The sequence below is a fragment of the Callorhinus ursinus genome, unplaced genomic scaffold, assembly GCF_003265705.2.
Source record: "Callorhinus ursinus isolate GAN/ISIS: 27379988/994484 unplaced genomic scaffold, GSC_fseal_2.0 scaffold17, whole genome shotgun sequence".
NCBI lineage: Eukaryota > Metazoa > Chordata > Mammalia > Carnivora > Otariidae > Callorhinus > Callorhinus ursinus.
Window position 1 is genome coordinate 3,185,915 of NW_027397079.1, and position 22,343 is coordinate 3,208,257.

General features: G+C 38.8%; 1 protein-coding gene across 2 annotated transcripts in view; it reads right to left on the reverse strand.

The window, feature by feature from the left end:
- The window catches only part of CSMD1 (CUB and Sushi multiple domains 1), a 2,052,675-nt gene that overhangs the window by 233,210 nt on the left and 1,797,122 nt on the right, over positions 1–22,343 (reverse strand). For both annotated transcript variants that reach the window (XM_073902260.1, XM_073902259.1), the window contains 6 exons: positions 21,806–21,922; positions 17,691–17,804; positions 16,130–16,225; positions 9,905–10,108; positions 8,864–8,988; positions 8,274–8,370 (listed from right to left, as the gene is read on the reverse strand). In XM_073902260.1, the coding sequence (XP_073758361.1) occupies positions 8,274–8,370; positions 8,864–8,988; positions 9,905–10,108; positions 16,130–16,225; positions 17,691–17,804; positions 21,806–21,922 (753 nt within the window). The remainder of the gene's footprint in view (positions 1–8,273; positions 8,371–8,863; positions 8,989–9,904; positions 10,109–16,129; positions 16,226–17,690; positions 17,805–21,805; positions 21,923–22,343) is intronic.

Genomic DNA, 22,343 nt, shown 5'->3' on the forward strand with positions numbered 1-22,343 from the left:
AAGAAGGTATTCCCACCACACAGAATGCAGCTGGGAGATTTTTTAAAAGTGTTGCCACAGGCAGTATATTTTTTTATCACATTGTTTTACTGTGACCTAGATAGAGCAACACCTAACAAAGAAAACTGACAAAGGATATTATTGCCCCTACTGATTCTACCATCAGCACAGATATTTACTTCCCCTTAATACTGATTGTCAGCTACAAATTGGTATGAATTTTGATCTATTCTATTCATTTTTAATTTACAACCTGCCTACTTCCAAAAATAATTGTAGATGGCTTACAACATAAGCCCTACATATTCAGGGCTGTTCAAGCAGAAATAAAAAATCTAAAAAACTTGAATTTGTTCAAGAAGTAAGTCGATTTTTTTCCTGAAATATATACCTCTAACAACTTCTCAAGCTTGTTTGTTTGTACTCAAACACTAACTTTTAAAACGGGTTCAATATTCTTTTATACATATTTTTAAAAGTACCATAGAAATAGAAAAAGTTTAAATACTGATTATGTTTTTAAAAATATTCAAATTTTATGGCCAATTTGTCATTTTTTTCCATATAAGGTTTTTTTAAATCTCCTGTTAAAACATTTCAAATCATTTCTACCTTTAAAAAAGTGCAAATATAGTACCAAATCTCCCACATACCCCCATCTCTCTACATATTATATAATAATTGTGTCTATCTCTCCCTCTAATTCATATGTCTGTATATGTAAAATTATTTTATCCTAAACCATTTATGAGCAATTTGCAAATATAACGGCCCATTTCTTGTAAAAATTCAGTGTGCATTCCTTACAACACATCACAAATTCCAAAAAAACTAATATAGATGCCACAGTCTATGATGCATAGGCTCAACACATAGATCTCATTTGATTTCCAAGAATCTTCACTAATGGCTCTCATAGCAAAAGGATTCTGTCCGTGATCACTCGGCACACTCAATCTTCGGTTCCCTTTGTTTTCTTCCATTCAGAAGAGTTTTTTAGTCATTCCCATGCCTTCCTCAACTTGATGCTTTTGAAAAATACATGCACATTTTTCGTGTGGAACATTTTTCAATTTGAGTTTGTCTGACAGCCTTCACAATTATATTCAGCTCATGCATTGTTGGCAAGCATGTCAAAAGATGATGCTATATTCTTGCTGGGTTGTCTCATCTGCTCCACGCTTGCTCTCGGGGGTATGAGGGAGCTGGCTTGTTCAGGCTGCAAAGGCTGCACATCTTCCAAACCCTGTGCACAGTGGCATGTTGGCTGTTAAATCAGCCAAGGTGGGAGTATTTACACCACTGCGTTTGCAACCCCACAACAAATTGAGCTCTTTGGTTTGTCTGTTGGTTTACACAGCAGGTTTATCAGTACACCAGTGCATACCTTGTTGCGTTATTGGTGACCGTCTCATTAACGCTTGGCGAAGGTGGCATCTGCCAGGCTCCTCCCCCCTGATCTTACTACTTTCCTGCTTTTGATGAGTACAGATCAGGTGGGGACATGCACAGAGACTGAGAACATGCTGTTTCTCATTAGAATTTTACCCGTCAGTTTTAGCATCCATTGATGTTCCAGCCTGAATTTAACAGTTGTCAAATGATGATTCTCTAATTCCACCTTCCTTCTAGATGTATTAGTTTGTATTCTGTAAGGGAAATCTCTTTTTCATTCATTTCATTTATGCACATATCCTCTTATAGCTGGATGGATTCATAGATTTCTATTTTATACAGAGTGGTTCATCGTTTTGTTTTTTTTTCTTTTTTCTTCCTACCAGAGCCTTGAGAAATGAGTATTCATTTCTCCAAGAACACTGGTTCCTCTAGGGAAAAATTGTATTACATTGATATTTAGGAGCCCAGATTGGGTACTAGAGGGCTTCATTGCTGCTGGGGTGTTGTTATATCTGTCAAAAGACAAAGGTAGGAAATATGCACACACACACACACACACACACACTTACATTTTAATTTTCATCTATACATATTAAAACCACAGGTTCACACTGATACCTCTAATTCAAATTCAATTAGCTTTCCTCATGTCCATCTTTCTAACTCCTTTCTCAAACCCTGAGATACTGGTTCGCATTACTCTCCAAATGACTTATGTCCTCAGCTCCCATCTACATCCCCAGCCTTCCAACGTTAACAGTTATCAGCTTGCTCAGCCACTCTTTGCGAGGTCCCTGACTATAACAAACACATCCAACAAGTATATGGACAAAGAAAGTCAGCCAAAATGAAATCTTAAAATTCATGCCATCACTCACAAAATTAACTTCAACTATGAAGACATCGTGCTGTGTTCACTGGGTATAAAACCATTCATTCTTCATAGCCTCAGGAGTCTGCCCAGTAGGGAATAAAGAGAAGATCCATGGCCAGAAGTAAAATGAAGCTCTGCTTTTTAAATTTGGACAAATGCCACATAACCCTCCAAAGAATAGGCAGCAGGGCTTCTGAGTACCTGTGTGGGTTAAGTATAAGGGGCAAGGCCAAGGTTTGCCTCGGGACTCACAGAATGCAGTACGCATGTAGAAAGAGAGAGATGTTGAGGCACAGTGGGCTAGAAACAAGAACTCAAGATAATTTACCCCAAAGCTTGCAGGGGCAAAGATGAAAGCCCCTTCAGATACTTGGTCTCAGCCAAAACATAGAGAAGGAAAGAGACAAACAGGCCCCAATAATCCATGAGTATGGGGATGAGTTAAAAGAGACTAGTACTGATGATTGTAATGGCATTCCTTTCTGCAGCAGGGGGCTCATTAGGTTCCCAACCCCAAGAGAGAGAGGCTCTCATCATCAGAAAAGCCATTGCTCTTCCCTTGGGCAAGGGGAAGTAAAATAACAGAGAAACTAGAAGTTTCCATGTAAAACTATGTGAGAGGTACAGGAATTAAAGCATTCCTTTCTCTGTTGTCACTGTATTATGTAAAATATTACACAGTAGTCCCCCTTGATCCACAGGGGATATATACTAAGATCCCCAGTGAATGCCTGAAACCACAGATACACCAAACCCTATATATGCTATATGTATTTTCCTATAGATGCACACCCGTGAGAAAGTATAATTTATAAATTAGGCACAGTATGAACAACTCAATACAACAGAATAATTGCAACCTGTGCCATAATAAAAGTTATGTGAACGTGATCTCTCTCTTTCTCTCAAAATATGTTATTGTCCTGCCCTCACCCTTCTTGTGAAGGTTTGAGATGATAAAATGCCTACCGGACAGGATGCAGGGAGGTGAGTAACCCTGCCATGTGATATAGCGTTAGGCTACCACTGACCTTCAGACAATATGTCAGAAGGAGCATCACCTGCTTCCAGATGAACCACCCATGGTTCATCGGTAATTTAGACCACGGAAAAGCAAAACTACAGGTAAGTGGGAATAATATATGATATGTAGAGTATAAATTAGGAATTTTCTTGATTATTTTTTCAATTGAACATACCTTTGGTATTCACAATGGCTACAACTGTAAAAATTGCCAAATTTGTGAACATGGCTCTTGCTCATTTTTTTCCCCATAGTATGCACATGTAGCAAATACAAAAAACAGCCCAGATAAGGATGATGTGGTTGACTAGGCTCATTCACAAAAAAACACTATTGTCTTGGAGGGTGGAAATGTCTTAGAAACAATGCAAATCTCCCACATATCAAACATCTTCAGGTCATCTCAAAAAACATAAACCTTTGAATGTTAAACTAAAAAATGTAAGTGGTCTGTTTAACTTCAGAAAAAAAGTATGTTTGCAATATTGTAATATTATAATAGATTTGCATATGGTATAATATTGTACATTTTTTAATGAAATCTATTTTTTTCTTTTTTTTCTTTTTCTTTTTTTAATTTTTTTATTGTTATGTTAATCACCATATATTACATAATTTGTTTTGGTGTACTGTTCCATGATTCATTGTTTGTTCATAACACCCAGTGCTCCATGCAGAACGTGCCCTCCTCAATACCCATCACCAGGCTAACCCATCCCCCCACCCTCCTCCCCTCCAGAAACCTCAGTTTGTTTTTCAGAGTCCATCATCTCTATTTTAAGTATGAAGAAATTCAACCTGAGTGCCTGGAAAAACATATTGTCAGCCAGACTCTTTTAATTTGGTAGAAGACATTATATAAAACAACTTGTCATGTTGTTAGATCAAATTTGATTATTTTAAATTGGATTTATATCTTCATGTTATTTATTAATGACCTTTTCCTTTATCATATTACTTGTTCACTGATGTTTTTATTTAACTTAATATTAGTTTTCTTAAAAGTTTACATTTTTGCATTTCTGCTAAGAAAGTTGATAGCACCAAATAGCAAATTCCATAATTATTTTTAACAGAGGAATTTCTTTTCTTATTGGTATTATCCATTTTTATTGAAATTAAGTTTCAGTAAGACTAGGTTCCCATAACATTAACTGACATCCTATTAATTCCTATATAACATACTCACTATCAGAGGAATTTCTTAATCCAACCTTGATACATGAAGAATCCTTATTTCCATGTGGAAAAGAATATAGGCTACATATTTATGATTATCTTAGAGATGTTTTAGGCTCAGGTACCTCTACGTCATCACACCTAATATAAACAACCAACTTGTATCATAAAATATTGTGATCAAAATCAAGTACTATGAGAACAGAGAACAATGTTATAAAACTTACACATCATCTATATTCTCTTAAGATTTTACTAAATAGGTTTTTTTTCTTTATTATTCCTTATATATGTGACATCTCAGGTATCTAAAGAATCAAAATAGTGGTGTACTCTGCTCACACTGATAATCGGGGTTGTGTGTAGTGAAGGATTCCTCTGCTCTTTGCTCCTGGTATCTACAGAGTACTCAATCTCTTAACCTTTGGACTATTCTGAGCAATAGGAATGTCCTTGATATTCATGATGGACTCCTTAAACCACACCTGAGTTTATGGTAACTATGTGATCATGTTTATAATAACTCACAGTGGTGGCTGTGGGAAGGACAGCCATGTACTTAGAGGCTTGGGGTTTTGAGCCAGATGGTATCAGCCCGACCTCCCAACCTGTGGGAGGGGAAGGAGCTGATGACTGAGTTAACCTTGTAGCCAGTGATTTAATTAATCACGCCTACACCATGAAAACCCAGTTAAAACTCTGGACAGCAAAGCTCAGGTGAGCTTCTTGGTTGGTGATCCATATGTCCCTGGAAAGTGACAAGTCCTGAGGACATGGAAGCGTCATGTTCGACATCCTCCCAGATGGTGCTCTGTGAGTCACCTCATTTGGCTGTTCCCAATCTGATTACTTTATAATACGCTGTACTCATAAGCATATTGCCTTCTCGTGTTCTGTGAGTTATAGTAGAGAATTATTCAATCTAGGATAATACCCAAATTGTTAGCCAGTCAGTCAAAGCATTGGTGGCCTAGGGACATTGAGCTTGGGACTGACATTGGGAGTTGGAAAGCCATGCCTTCAAGCCACGAAGTGTGTGCTAACTCATGTTGATCATGGTCAGAATTACATTGTACTAGTATTTATGTCAAATATTTTTTAAAAGATGGAGATAAAGGAGGGCACTTGTGATGAGCCCTGGGTGTTGCATGGAACTCATGAATCACTAAACTGTACACCTTAACTAATACTACACTGTGTGTTAACTAACTGAAACTTAAACAAAAACTTAAAAAACATTAAAAATATAGCTAAGATCTATATATTTAACTAGACATTGTTTACTATTATAAGTGAACCCAGTTTTGACTTAGAAATGCATCTTCCTTCTACAGTTTCAATACTACTGATTGACTTAGTACATTTAAATTTGTACCCATGAAATAATAGGAAAAAAAAAAAAAGATCTTTTCTCCGGGCTAATTCCAAAAACTCAAGAGAGAGGATTGCTGTCATTATTTTTCATCACATATGTAGGCAATGTGCTTCCTTCTTTTATTATTATTATTTATATTATTTTTTATAAGTCATTCCTGCTAACCTTGTTCAATCAATCATGCAACTGTCTCCTGTGTGCAGTCTCTGGCTCTTTGTATATCTGTGTGTAAAAGTGTTCAGTAACACCCTCGTGCCTGAGAAAGGTGGAAAAATCAGTTCAATATTACACCCTTCTCTTTTAAATGTCAACCTATTCCTAATATTAACTGAGAAATATAAAATCACATATCTGAAGCTAAGTTGACATCAAGTCGTTATTCAAAAGAAGGTTTAATACAGAATGATATATGTTAATTGATAAATAAAAAAATGTCTGAACAGTGAATCTGAACTTCAGATAAAATATGGCAAAGCACATACTTTGCAAGCAAGTTTTATTTAATAAAAGCATAAGGAAAAGAAAATATATTTATGGTTGTGTACTCTATTTACTGAAAAAAATCCAGGTGTAAGTGGATCTGTGTGGTTCAAACCCACGTTCTTCAAGGATCATCTGTGTAACAGACACAGGATCTGAACCACATGGTTCCGTTGCCTGGAGCCTTTCTTCTCCCTTTGACTTATCTGCCTATATTTTACTAATCTGTTAAGATATTTTACTTTTTCCCAGATATGTTATAATATCAGTTAGGATATATATATATATATATATATATATATATATATATATATAATTTTCTACCAAATCCTAGAAAAACACTACTTTTGACCTCTTTTAATACCCAACACCTACCTGGAGTGCGGCATATTTGCCAAAAGTTATAGACATTATTAGTTCACATTAGCATTATTTTTATAAATTATTAAAATATATTTATTATAACTATTACTGTGTTTTACCGTCTGCATACGGATTCCAAATCGTGTTGAAGTTGTTGCTATCTTTAGTGTCAGAGACTTTCTTTTTTATTCCTAAGAACAAATAAAGTACTTGATATAGAGAGTAGGTACTTAAAGCAATCATACACTGTAAGCTGAACTACGACAAGCGCTATCAGGTGCGGGGAGTCAGCGAGTGTTCACTGTGGGGAAGGCGTTTGAGATTAAGCCTGCGGGACTGGAAGGGGTGGTGGGAGATAAAAGTCTCAAAAGATAAATCATACCAAGACAGACAAACATCAGATGGCGTGTAAGAAACTGTACATTAGACTGGCGTTTTAATGCACAAACTTTAAATGGCCTCGTAAAAAAGGTGTTCTTCTTTGCTGATATCCAGAGACAAGACCTCTGGAGTCATTTAAGAGGAGCATGGTGAAGTCAAAGCAGCGGGCGCTGGGAAGGGCCACCCCGCCATCCAGCCTGTGTTTCTAACCAGCTGAGCAGCAGAAGAGAGATGTGAAGAGATGCAGCGTAGAGAAGCAGGCCGGGGTGACAAAAGGAGTGATGTGTGTGGTGGGGGATACTCCTAGAAAGCTGTTATGTTTCCATGCTATCCTGGACGATTCTGAAGTGTGCCAGTCTCTGTCACTTGGAATGCGAGGGTAGCAGTAGCACGGAGGGCAGAGTGCCGTGTGTGGGACTCAGCTAGCCCGGCCCCCCGTGCGCAGCAACACCTACTGATGGGGACGCTGGTGAAGGGGGTGGCAGTGATGCTAACTACCATCCGTGGGTCGGGAATTCGGATGTGCTCCTGCCATACAGAGTGGAAGAGGCAGGCTAACCTGCCGCAGGACGAAAGAAAGGAAGACAGAGCTGAGTCGCACTGCTTCTGGTGAAGGCGAGGACACAGCTCTAAGGCCAGTGCAGAAGCAATGTCTGCGGAAGTTGCAGGTGGAAGGAAGAGCAAGGAAGGGCTCTTTTCCACCGGCTACAGTTCATATCCAGAGGCTCATGGGTGAGATGGCATCTGCTGTAAAGGGTCGGGGTTTTCTGCAACGCGATGGAGCAAAGCACTGCAAGCCTCAGGTCTAAATGCCCAAAATGCAGAGTGCCATTTTCCTGGGTTGCCTAATCTTAGGACGTCTCTTCTCAGGAGCTGAGAACTATGACCTACTCTCTGCTTCACCCCCACCTCCCGTTTCCCGTTGGGTCCCTTGTCCTTGGCCTCAGCCTGTCACCTGCAAACGCAGTGTTACCTGTTCCTCCCCTAGCAGCCCTCCCCTCCCTGCAAACAGAGCTGTCTCCTGGCTCTCCTGTTTTGTGATGCACTTGCTTTAAGACTTTCAACACTAGCCAAGCTATCACCGATATACAGTTTTGTAGGAAAATGTCTACATCAAACATTTTGTTGCTGTTGTTTGTTTGCTAGTGTTTGATGATTCTGGTTCACAAACAGAGACTAGGGAGCTGGTTTCATCTTACCTGAGAAACTGCCCAGCCTGGGTGCGGTCATGTCACCACCATCGTAAATCTCCAGAGAGTCCCAGTTCTGCTCAGTGGCAAAACTGATCACTTGAATCTAGCAAACGACAGTGTTCAGTTAATGTGTGTTTTCATTTAAGGAAATTAACCTGATCATGTGGGGTTTCCCATGAAACCTAATATACACACATAAGAGAAGGGTGAAACCAAGGAGAATAAACCATGAAAAGACATTTGAAAATGTCTACAAATGGTATTTTTGACAGCTTTTATCCTAAAAATCTACTATTGCTATTCCAAATAGAGAAACGTGATTAGAAACACATTGCAGAAGTAGTAAGAAAAGGGAAACAGGCCATGGTTTAAGTGTTTAAAATAACCAATGCAAGTAAATAAATAAATAACCAATTCAAAATAAATAAATAAACCAATGCAAAAAATAAGATTAAATAAAATAACCAAAGCAGAAATAAAATAAAAAATAAAATAAAATAAAATAAAATAATGCAAAACAGAAAACAAACACAGAAAGCAAAGACAGACCTAGCCAAACCCTGTGCATTGGGACGTTCGGGGCATAAGGGGCTTACCTGAATTCCTGATCCCTCTGTAACTATGATTTTCCAGATACAGTTTAAGTTGTTACCATACGGTTCCGGGTAGCCAGGGGATAAAATTGTACCTCTGCGCTGAGTGAAATTACCACTGCAGGGGACTAAAAGACAAAACCGTGTGTCATAAACATAAAGTACAGAGAAGGACAGCATTAATTTGGTGCTTAGCGGTTCTTTGCTGTGTGATCAGGTATTAAGAGACATTTTACACGGAGTATGGTCCTTTAAATGGCATTGTAACCAGGGTCAAATTTAGTCTGTTCTCTTATAAACTCGCAATATCATTGATTATTATCTACTGTACTACCAAGTTACAGAGCTGGTGTCTAAAAGTAAATCTCTTCAAGCTCTGTAAGGAGGGACGCGGTACCTAACAGTGGCATCTCTAAAGTGAATTCTGTTTAGAATAATTTTATCCGTACAATTTAAGGAGCTTTGCGGAGTACTGTCTCCTAGATGCAGACATGCAATTCCAAAGGATGGGATTTATGATCAAATCCAGGAAGGAGAAGAGACACTGAAAGTGTGCAAATGAATTCAAGAGCTAATCATGATTGCACTAGAGGTTCTTACACAAAATGAAGCAAATAAACTATAACTAAGAGCATCATTGTTATTCGGATGCATTAATCTATTACTTTTCAAACCTTCATCAGCACACATTTATTAAAAAAGGACATTACACAATATAGCAAATCAATATTATAATGATTCTTCCCCAAAATGAAATTATGTTATATACCCATGGCTGGAGAGTTAATGGCATACTTAATAAGTATTGAGAAAGAAAACATGTTTCATACTTGTTAATCTAATGAGTTGTTTCATGAAACACAGTGATCTTAAGGGTTTAGCTGCTACTCAGTTATGTCAGGTAAAATGCACTGCTCTTTAAATAGGTCTGGAGCATGACCAGGTGGCAGAGACTGGACATCAGCATTGGAAAGCAGCTCTTCGACCAGCTGTGAAGCTTGACAGCCCTGCACAGGGTGTCCCACCTTCTGGACACACCCTTACCTATGCAGCTCGGGATCGTGTCATTCCATTGAGCTAAAGCATTTGGTACGGACTGACAGCGGATAGCAGTGGAACCCTGAAGGAGGTATCCTGGGTTACACTCAAAACGGACAATCGAGCCGGCCGAAAACTCTGATCCAATTCTTCTTCCGTATCTGGGCTCAGGGATAGAGCTGCACTGGGTGTCGCTGGTTCGAGGAACAGCTAGAAGCAAAACACACAACACAGCCATCTGTATCTTTACCAGGAAGCTGGAATATTTCCTTGGAAAGAGAGTTGAGTCCAGAGAGAGTTTATGTAATATAGGAATTAAGAAAGCCTTCCACAATTTCTAGAGGGAATGATTTGGGGAGCACTTTCCCATCTGCATTTCATTCTCTTACCCACCCCGAGGACTGCCTTATAGTCTCATTTCAGATGAGGAAAACGTGGCATAAGGAGCATTAGTGCCTTATGAGAACTGAGTGATATTCAGGCAATTAAAATTAATTAAGCACCCGAATCACTGTGCTCATGATAATGAGATGACGAAGAACTTGTACTTATCCTCAAAGACCTTAGAGTCTAGTGAGTATAATATGGCTATTGTGATGCAATAACAAAATCAAAAATAGAACTCCCATATGATCCAGCAATCTCACTTCTGGGTATATATCCACAAAATATTGAAGTCAGCATCTCAAAGAGATCTCTCTGCCCGCTGTGTTCACTGCAGCATTATTCCCAGTAGGCAAGCCATGGAATCAACCTAAGTGTCCACTGATGGATGAATGGATAGAGAAAATGTGTTATATCCATGCAATGGAATATTATTTAGCCTTAAAAAAGAAAGGAATTCTGCCATTTGCAACAACATGGATGTTCCTTCTACCTCCTGATAAAAGTCAAGATGCCCCACAGCACTAGGGCTCCCCTGCCAGCAATCCAAAGCAAAATCACACTGCCTTTAAGCCTGTCCCAAATCACCTAGCACAAACCTCAGTCCTATAACCAGCCCTTCCTGGAACTTTCTTTTGAGACACCCCCAGGGTCTCCCTCGTGTGTGGTCTTCACTGAGGCAGTTGGTAAAAACTCAAGCTTGTTTGATTACAGGTGTGTTCTTATGGTCTTTGGGTGGTAGGCATGAGCAGGTGAACCCCATTCCAGTGTGGGGTGAGGTAGCTATTTAGCTTGTTTATGGGAATTCTCCATCTGTAAGAGATTCTTCTGATTATCAAAAGGGGCAGAGATCAAGTTTGAAAAATATTTCAATTGTCAATGACACCTGTTACACCAAACCAACTCTTTGAGAAATAGATCCACCTGGTATGCACTTGAAAATGCACTATTCTGTTTTTGTTCTGTGCAATTAAAAGTCAGTTTGTCCCTATCATCACCAGAATCCTCTCTCTTTCAGACTGTGCATGTCCTCGTTCAATGGTGCAGCCTTCTGAGAGAATGTGCTTATATACTCATTTTCTTTAAAACAACCCTCTGTCTTTACAATGCTTTTCCTCACAGGAAATTGAACCTGAACAATGACAGACACCATTTGGGTAACTGCTGCTAAGCAAGCGATTCTATGAGCATGGAAGGCAGAAGATGATTCTGACAAAACCATGCTTGCATTCAGTGTTGAAGTGTTTTCTATCAGAAGGTGACGTTAGTAAAATTATATGTTAATAACTATAGGTGAAACAATGATACATCAGAATGACTCTTTTTTATAACTAAAAATAGAATGCAGTGGAACTATAATATTATATTATAATAGCAAATTGCTTAGAACTCCTATTTTTTGTATTTCTATTTCTGAGTATTTTGTTACAGTTGAACAAGTAGAATGAGAGCAAAAAGGAAATGGATAAAAAATATCCCATGGAGGCTCCAATTCTCAAGAATTTTTTTTTACCAAAATGGAGAAAGTATCTCCAATGGCAATTTTTCTACTTGTCCTGAATGACATGGAAAGCTCCCTGCTCTTCATAGCAAAGACTCCACACTTATCTAAGTGGCCTCGTTTGTGTTTGTCCAAGGCACCATGGCCATTCCAGAGTCCCGTGGACAGGAACAAACACACTGTCAAGGTCATTCAGACACATGCCACTACCGAGACTTTCTTTGGGAACTTCACCATTGTCATTTTTTAAGGAAAATAACAATTAAAAAAACCACCTGCATTTAGATGAAATTATGCAGACAGTTTTTAGAGGAAGAAGTTTCCAAAGTGAGGAGAACAGCTGTGAGTCTCCGCAAAGTAGAACAGACGTGAGCAGAAACTGAGACACCAGACATCCATGCAAGGTCTGGGGAAAAGAGTGTACAGCAACTTTTGCTCTCGGCATGCCCTCTGGTTCCTGCTCTTCTCCTGGATGTTTCGGGCAGCATCAGAGAGAAATTCCATCCTCTGTGGTAATTATCCTCTATCTTTTAGCAAAGATTTCCTACTGCAGTGAAACAAAATTGAAATCAGTGCAATGGAAAGCAAACAGGGGAGGAGCTCAGCCTGGAGGAAGAGGCGGTAGGCAGATTGAGGGACTTCCCCAGGGGCCAGTGAGCTGGGCCGGTGCAGGGGCTGGGGCTGGATTCTGAAGCTTTCAGAGCACGCAAAGAAAGGGGAAACGTGGTAGATCCGTCCGTGGATCTTCACGGCTCTTCATTCAGAGCAGGTGTAACAGCAAGACAACAACAACAGCCATAATAATAACAAATCTGAATGCGTGCAACAATCGCTTGCAAAGTCTAAGGGAGGCAGTCTTTCCTGTTTCATTTACTGACAGCGGATATTGCTATTTCTCAAAATCATTCTGTTTTGGTAGTTGAAAAATCAGATTTGACAAGCCATTACTAGTCAGTGAATTCAAACATACATCGCTGAATTATGAACAAAACTTTATGCTTATTCATCTTTGTAAAAAATATGTATTTTATAATCTTTTTATACAAAAAGTGAATTTCTTAGAAATGGAAAACCTCATAATTTACGCTATCTAAAAGGAGATGAGGCCTGGGGAAAATCAATTAAGACATGCATTTACACGCCGAGGAAGGACCTCAAGCAAAGGAAATTTTAGTGTAAATTCTTCCTACCCAAACTTAGAAAATGCACTTCCATGTCCCTAGATTGTTTATCTGTTTATTGTAATGCTAAGGAGAGTGAGTCTCGCCATAGGAGGATCCTGGACCAGGAAGCCCAGAGCTGGTGAATCTGGGAGACTGGGTCGCTGGGAGGCAAGGAGGCAGGAGGCCGCTTCAGGTGAGGCTGGGGGATGAGGTTCTAGGTTAGAGTTGTCCACGTGGCAAATATGCCTCGGAAAGACAGGGATTCCGGGCCAGCTGACAGGTGTAAGTTGGGCTCTGTGCAGAGGTTTGATGTAAAAACATGGCCTCCTTTTCCCCTTGAAATATTCAGTAAGTCCTAACTGTTTTACTAATTTTGGCATGAGTGACTTATTTTGTGAGAACATAGAGTTGAATTCTACGTGGAAATACACAAGAAAAATGGATGATATGTGGAAACAGCCAGGCATAAATACAAGAGAGTTCAAAATAGTATTCTATGGATGAGACACTGTCAACCACCAAGTTTAATTTTAGGTAGGCTCCATGTTGGGTGTAGAGCCCAGCACGGGGCTTGAACTCATGACCCTGAGATCAAGACCTGAGCTGAGATCAAGAGTTGGATGCTTAACTGACTTAGCCACCCAGGTGCTAAACACCAAGTTTAATTAGACACATTCAGTCCGGAGCAGGGAGGGGTCGGGCAGAGCAGGGAGGGGGTGGGCAGTGCAGGGGGTTGAACCACCCTGCCATATATCAGCATGTGCCTTGGAGCAAGCAGAACAGGAGACGAGTGTCTGCTCTGCTTTAGTCGGTCTCTGTGGCCACACAGGCTGGTTCCCATGTTGCTTCCAGTATTGCTAAGGTTGATTCTAGCATTATAAGGTGTGCATTTTAGGGCCACAAAAAGTCTATAAAGGCAATGTAACTACTTCATAGAATAGCTAAAAGGGATCTTCTAATACTGGAGGAATCAGACTGCTCAATTTGTTAAGAAACAGTAGGTAAGTCTCCCACATGGAGAGTTTCTTAGGATGACATGAATTTTGATTTTTCTCATTGATCTAAAAACACATTGACTTTACGTGTAATATATATTGTGGAATGGCAAAGATTATCCAAATGTGCAGAACCACATTTACTGATTGTGGGTCCTGCCAGTGTCTAGGTCTGGGAGCTTAGGGGGAAGAGGGAAGGCGCTGGGAGAAGGAGGTGGGGAAATCTTCTCCTGGATGTCTAAAAATAAATTCAAAAAGCTATTTGAATGTATTTGTGTTTAAAACCAGGTGTGTTCCTCCTCTGTCTTCATGGACGTCTGTTTACACAGTGGTCCAGTCTGGAGCCGAAATGTTGGAACAGTTAGAGAGACCCTCCCACTTCAGGAGCATCCCTGGATGTTCATTCATGGTAGGTTCTCACAGCATCTTTTGCTTCTAAATTCTATTTGATGGTCACACTGCTGAGGTATGTGGCTGCTGAATCAAAGGAGGGTGCAAGTTTGCCCAAGGAGGACCAACACCTGAGCCACCTGAGACGCATTATCTCTTCTCAGTCTCCGTCCAGCGCACACTACCCTTATACAACTGGAGACCTGCAAAGTAGGCTGCTCCATCCCCGAGTAGATAATGTCCTTGAGTCTTTAATTCAATAGCATCAGGCAGCCAAACAAAACTCTTCACAGGTGCTGAGTCATCATTGATAAACCAGTGTGGAAGAGCTCCTTGTAGCATTGTATTAGGTAGGGTACCCCCATTAGCCTTTTTTGGGGTTCTCGTGGGTCCTAACTCACTCTCTTTCAAATATGCCCTTCTGCCTCTAAGTAGTGTAGAAAGCAAATGAAAAGCATCCAAGGCATGAGTTAATTAGGACACTTTGTAAAAAAAAAAAAAAAAAAAAGCCTCTATATGTCCATTTCTCCACAAGATCAGAAAGACAGAAACATCTTCATTATTAATGTATCCTTATTAGGCAGCACTGTATGGAGGGCAAGAGACAGTGATCCCGGCTTCCCACACCCTGATTCTGCTGTCTTGTTACCCATAGATGTTTCCAACAGCTCTGTAACACCACTGTCTGTTAACAGGGTCAGACACCCTATAATCACAGGCGTCAGAAAGTCCCCGTGCAATTTTAGGCTTTAATAACTTGTGAAAGAATGAAGCCATAAGTGGTATACAAAAGAACTTTTCAGGAAGTTTTTTATACAATAGATTGCAAGTAATTTCTTGGCTTCCATATAACTACCATCTTTCAGAAGCCAATGTTCAATTTAACTTTCCGCATGTATTGAAAACTTCCCCAGGTGCTCTTGAGTGATTTATAAATTGCATTCATGATTCTAGTTCTTTACTTCCAAAGGATTTAGCTTTGATAAAAAGGCATCAATTTTTGCATAAACTCACTGTAGGAACAAAGCAAGAAAAGGAAGTATAGTGAGACTTTATAAAATATTAGAGTCATTATATGTTGTTAAAGACAAGGAAGATATATTCCTCCTATAAATAATTTTCTTTTCTTTCTACTTTTCTGTTTTAATTCATTGTAATGGTAATAGGTTACTTTAAATCAAGAAACATAATTTTGAAAATCCTGACTTCTGATGATAATTTTGAATACACTCCAATTTTAAAAATAAATATAAAGGTTTCAAAGTGCCAAGTTATTGGAACACCAACAAAATAAGAGGTAGTTAGAAGAATGAGTTCACGGATGGTATTCGGGGTTTTGTATGATTTTATTAAGTTGCTTTTTCAATTAGTTTTTACAGGAAGATCTGGAATTGTATAATGTGGTTTAAAGGTATTTCATTAAAGCAGTTACTAAAATTTAACCATTATGAAACACTTTGCCTAATTACATACAATATTGTAATGTATGTGAAATCCTTTTGCAAAATGTGAAGTGCTATACAAAGTGGATTGGATCAATATGTGTTTCCCGATAATGCCAGATAAATGAGCTTTTTCTGTGTCTTTGTAGTAGAAATATCACATTTAAGTGTCAAAAAATGTGATATTCTTGTTAAATTGTTTTTGTATAAATATATGAATACCCTCAATTTCCTAAATATTAAAACACGCACACACACACACACACACACACGCAGCTCAGATATTAGTGCTTTAACTGAGCATAGCAGTGTGAGCAGCGCTGGGAGAAGATCCTAGCGCACCGAGTGACCTTTACCTTGGTAAACAAAGTGAAAGCCCCGGGCAGATGCTCCGCTCTTTGCGCTGAATCGGAGGAGAATCTGATTTGATGTCGCCAAAGGCAATGTTTCACCTAAAGAAAAAAAATCAAGAGACAATACATGGGATCACTAGAAGACACCGCACCGTGGTGGACAATAGTTTGGAAAAAAAATTATTCACTTGGAATTTTGCATTTAATGGTTGGACTTTTATAAAATTTCCCTTTGGGTTCAGGACCCAGACACCTTGTATCTATCAAGATTTTAAAACTGTTTTTGTCTATTCGTTCTGTTAAAATGTTACTTTAATGATCATCTCATTTAGGCTTCCTTCTGAAATAGGCACTGGTTATAAGTCTGTTAGCTGACAATGTGGGAAATCGAAGAGTCAGATTTATTACTGACTCAGAATCAACTTTATTTGAGAATGACTTGCTGGGATTTTATTTAAAATAAGAAAATTAAGGAAATCTGAAGCCAAAGCTGATTTTTAAAAAAAATATTAAAGCCTTCAGAAAAAAAAATTAAAAAAAAAACTTATGAAAATATATTTTCACCTTTTAAAGTACATCTACACTAGAGGAATGGTCTCTCTCAAGTGCTGCTAAGGGGCAGACAAATGGCATTAGCATTTCAGAGGTGAATTTGTCCATAGGTATCAATATTTTAAATCTGTATCTTCTGATGCATTTCTAGACATTACATCATTGGACATTGGCAGAAAATAACAAGACATAGATCTTAAGACTCTTGGTTAATGATAGGGAAAACCTGGAAATAATCAAATCCTAACCCTGGTTGGCAAAAGTCTGTGACACACCTCTGTGCTTTGATTGTACTTTGGTAAATGATGAAAACACATCATGGTACAAATCTTGCCCCTTGTACAAGATCCAAATCCATGAGGGGCTAAGTAAATTAGGCTGTATTGATCAAGTGAATACTAGTCAGCACTAAAACTAATTACTTTGGTGTATATTCGTATATTTTGATAGGGGAAGACTCCACTTGTGCTTTTATATAAGAGTATGGCAAAAAGACTGAGTTGTGAAAAAACATCCCATGTTTTATGAAGCCCCACATGTTTCCATGCATACATACGCACACACTCATGCATGCCCGTGTGTACACATATGTACCCATATACATGTGTGAGTGTGATGGATCTCTCTATGTATGTATTTAAAGGCTGGCAATGATTTAGACAAAAATATTGATACTGTTTATCTCCAGGAAGATCATGAGACATAGAAGAGAAAATAGAATACACAGATAGTTTATTACCCCTTCTTTTTCTGATATTTGCCTTTGTTATTGAGATGGATATTATACTTTCTACTACCTTAATAAATAAAATGATAAAGTTCAGTGGTTTTATATGTGGAATAAAAATACAGTTGAAATTTTCCATCAAAAATAAGGTTTTATTAATCAAGTGAGCAAATTCAAAGATGATTGCATTTCTCTTTCATTAAGAAGAAAAAAAAATGACAAGTTCAAAATTAATCATTCTGGCTGTCTAAAGAAAATTCAAGACAATATTCATTGACTGTTTACCTGAATGTGACCCAGAGAGTGAGCTGAGAAGTCTGGCTTGTGGGTGTGTTCCATCAAAAAATTCTGCCAAATCGTTCAGCGCCGTCTGGAAATAGGCAAATTGTCCAAACACCACTGCAAAATAAAGGGGGTGGGTTGGCACAGTGTGCTTTCTCAAAAATAAATATGTGGAGATCATGGCTGTACTACCTATTTATTAATTTCTCCAAAGATCATGATCCTAAGAATCCTGTAGAAAATCATTAACTGGTTTTCTCTGGTTTCTAAGAGTTTTTAGTTGCTTAAACAATTTTATTTTGCTTAGTGATGACTTCATACTTAATAAAAGGAATACAATTACTGTTCCCTATATAGTCTGAATATTAATTTTTTCAGTACTACATCAGGATCGTAGAAGAATAGCCACAAAGCTGCTCCATGTACTTAAGAGCAGTTAGTGAGATTTTATGGGTACAGGAATCAAGACACCTGTTGGTTTTAAAAATAAACCAAAAAATAAAACTAAAAACTAAAAACATGCCAATTTGACAAAGAATTTAAAATTATTTACTTAGGATTATTCTAAGGTCAAATTCATATGAGCTCATTGCAATTTCTACATAAGTCAGCAACATATTATAGAAACTGTTTATTGTCATTCCACTGCACAGCTTTATTTATCTTATAGGCGATATCAGTAGCAAGAACACAACTCCTCCAAGTCGAACACAGCTGTGCATTTCACTACTTCGAATTTAATAAATTATTTTGTACTCAAATCGACAATAGGGCCTTTGCAATATTTAGAAACATTTGTGATTTAGCACATAATCCAGGACCAACTAATTCTTATTTATGTGTAAGGTTTGAACTAGAATCATTCCAAATCATCCTGAAAAAGAAATGGATATGGGCATACCAGTTACAGTTGTCAGAATTCTAATGAACGAGTTAATATGAGTGTTGGCAAAATGGAGGGGATCTAACTGTAACAGCTTGTGTGCACGTGTGTGTGTGTTCTACATACGCCATATATACTATTACACACATGTATCATATATACATACATGTATATGCATCACATGTAGTACACATGTAATAGAATACATGCACACCTATATACATATATTTTTAAGACTTTATAATTCCTTTATAACTTCCTAGAGAGAAAAAAATCAAAGGAAGCATGGGAGCAAGGAGGACTTTCCCTGTGGGTGAGGTGTTCTAAAACAAAGAATTAGAAAGAGGAAGAGAACTTTATGATTTTGACATGGTTCTGGCTCCTACAATACCTTTGTTCACAGCCCCCCATCCCCCAAAATAAATCTTCGTCATGTTGGAGGCAGGACACTTGGGTCTTTTCAATCATACAAAAGTGAATCATACGCACATAATTTCAAGAAACTTTGATTTAGTTAATTACTTAATTATTTTAAACTTTTAGAAAGCATCCACTTTATGCCGGAATCTGAAGATGGCTAAGATTAGAAACAAGGTCCAAGGCCTGCCACGTGCCAACGTGTGCAGTGCTCCCCATGACGGATCGAGGTTCAGGGTCTGCACATCAGCAGACATGAGGCTGCCTTGGTGAGCTGCTTGGGCTGAGTTCAGGCCGCTGACTGGTTCTGCTCCAGAGAGCAGACGTCTGCCAAGAGCGACCATTGCTCACTGCTGTGGACGCTGCAGCTTGATGTGACCATGACGGGAACGAGTAAGGGGCCGTAGGTCGTGAGCCACGGGGCCGCTGTTCCCAGCTGTGGGGGAGTCCGTGTCCACCAGAGGAGAGAGCAGCATCACTAGTCCTTAAAGCAGGAGAACTGAAACCCTTCATGTGTATGAATGAAATGCAGGGTTCTTTCAGCCAGTGAACATTAAGAGCATGATTCTGCAGGTGACGAATGTGGCCATTGGTCTGGTTTGGCAGGTGCTCAGTGAGGAAGGGAAGAGTAGGGAATTGGGGAGCCAAGACCCTGGCAGCCTAGGACTTCAGGGCCTGGAGGCCCACACCTGAATACGTGGGGTTTCCTCGTGGGCAAAAAAGTGAGTGAAAGATGTTGATCACAGTGTTTCCAGGATCAGAGCTTTGTTTCAGAAAGGATACTTTGGTGATGCTTTTGGATGAAAATAGGGAGAGGATTGGGGTATCTGAAGACCTGCCTCAAACGTCCTTCCCATTTGGAGCCTGTGTTCACCACACTTGTGCCCCTTCCTACCTAGCGAGGTTCACCCCATGAGCTGATATGGGATTTAAAAAGTGGGCATTTCACTGGCACAGACTATATTTTATTCATCTTGGCCCTTATGACAATTTTTGAATTAATTATTGAATTAATTTATTTCCCAGGAAAGAATACTTTCTTCTCTTCTTCCGTAAGAGAAGAAAGTACAAGATAAGACAGTATAGATTAAAATTTTCCGCCTGGATTGAATGTGATAAATGTACATCATTTATTGGGAAATAAATTTCAGATTGGGAAATGGTGATCAATATTAGGATAGAGGTGTGACTGTTTTTTTTTTTTCTGCTGAAAAATCACAATTGTGTTGTGACAATTCAATAAATTTTGAAAAAAGCCAAAATCAGAGAATATGACTGCTATATTCCATTGTGATAAATATATTCTGTCATGTACCTATGAACAAAAATAAAAGGAACATTCATGGGAAAGTAACTGGAAGATGCTGTGGAGCACTTAGTTAGAAAAAAATGAATTAAGTGGGACCAAATAAGTGACATTAGTTTAGAGGAATTGGTCCAGCATAAAGAGTGAGGATTAGGAGCTATTCTAAGTTTTCTTATCTGTTTATTATAACAAAAGTAAATATTCTGAAGCCCCCTCATTTTTTTTTTTAAATGACAGTAACAAGTGTCATTCATTCACAGAGTAAGTGAATCTGCCCTTTGCCTGTTGGGAAGCTGGTCCCTCTGCCCTGGTCTCCAGGAACACATCCATCATTGCTGATGTTCAGATTACCATCTCTTCTTAACAGAGCAGATGCTACAAGAAAGGTCCCGCCCAAAACCCCATCACTCTTGAGAACTGGCCCAGGGTAGACGCTAAATGGTATGGCTTCAGATACCAAGCAAGTTACATCACATAGTTCATGAAGGGCCCATGACCTAAACTACCTAAGGCTGACGTCAGTGCTTTGTGGAGGTTTTCATTAGCTTTAACAGACCTGTGAATCATAAATAACAGAAATTCACAGAAACCATCTGTCTCCCACATGCCACTTTCAAATATCCAGCAATTAACTTTCTTGTCACATAACTACTGTACTTTTCAAGATGTTTTCCCTCAAACAAATTCTAACCTTAGAATTTTTATAATTTTGCTTTCTATCTATGAGTAGGCAGCTGCTATTTTGAATGTAAAGAACAAAAACACCTTAACTATGTAGGCTTTTAAATTTTACTATTGGGAAAAAAAAAAAAAAAAGAACCTTGGCTATAAAGCTATAAAAGCTTCTCTGTGGTTTACTCCAGAAAAGAACTCAAATCATAAGAAATATCTGTGGTCAAGAGTGAGACTGGAGGTGTGGGAATCCAGCTTTGGGTAAACGGAGGGTAGACCCCACCCCCAGGAAGGCTCTTTTTTTTTATTTTTTTTATTTTTTTGGTCCTTTTAGCAATGAAGTCATTCTGAAACCTGGCTCAGATTGGAAGCAAAGTGAAAGAGGGAAATTTGCAAGTTAGATGTTGAGTCAGATGGGGGTTCTGCCTGTTTTTGCATCTCTAATCACTCAAAGGTAAGTTCAGTGACCCAGTGATTTCTGTCACAATCTGATTACAAAATGTTTGTACAAATTAATATACAGTGTTCCCCTGGCCCACCTTATTTGGCGATCCTCCCTTGGGGGAAAAAAAATGCTTTCTAACAAAAGTGGGAGCAAAGTCAAACACATTCTCTCTGATTATTTTGGATCACAATCTTAGAACATTTAAGCATTTCATATCACATTGATGAAAGAATTGTAGTGGATACTCTATACCTTTAGAAAACCTGCTGCTTTAATACAAATCATCTTCTTTATGTGATTTCATTATACTGAGAACTGAAATATTTGTTTATAAAATGACAGAAACATCAACAATGAAACAAATATGATGAATACAACACTAAAAGCCAACTTACCAAACTCCTTGGGTACTGTTATGGAGTAGAGGCATATCTGACCGGCCGTGTAATTATGAGGGTAGTTGGGTGACAAAACGACCCCTTCAGATCCCGTGTACTGGCCTCCGCAGGGAGCTGCAGGTAGAATCAAGCAAAGGTCATGGGCAGCGCTTTCCCCGCGTGGAACAGACCACTGAGGATGAAAACGGAGGCGCTGAGCTGCTCCCCACCGTTGGTCAAAACCATAACAAAGTAGCAACGTGAAAAACCACTTAACATTGCTATCCCAAGTGAAGGAAAAAGAAAAACAGAGTTTCCAGGTTTGAATAAAGAGAACTCTGCTTAGGAGGAAAACCTAAGATGATTTTAGGACCTCTCTCAGCCTGAAATAATCATGAAAACAGCTGTAACAAACAGGTTCGATACAGACAAATCTTTTTTTTTTTTATGTTCAGTTAGCCACTATATAGTACATCATTAGTTCTTGATATAGTGTTAACGGTTCATTAGTTGTGTATGACACCCAGGGCTCATCACCACACGTGCCGCTATAGAC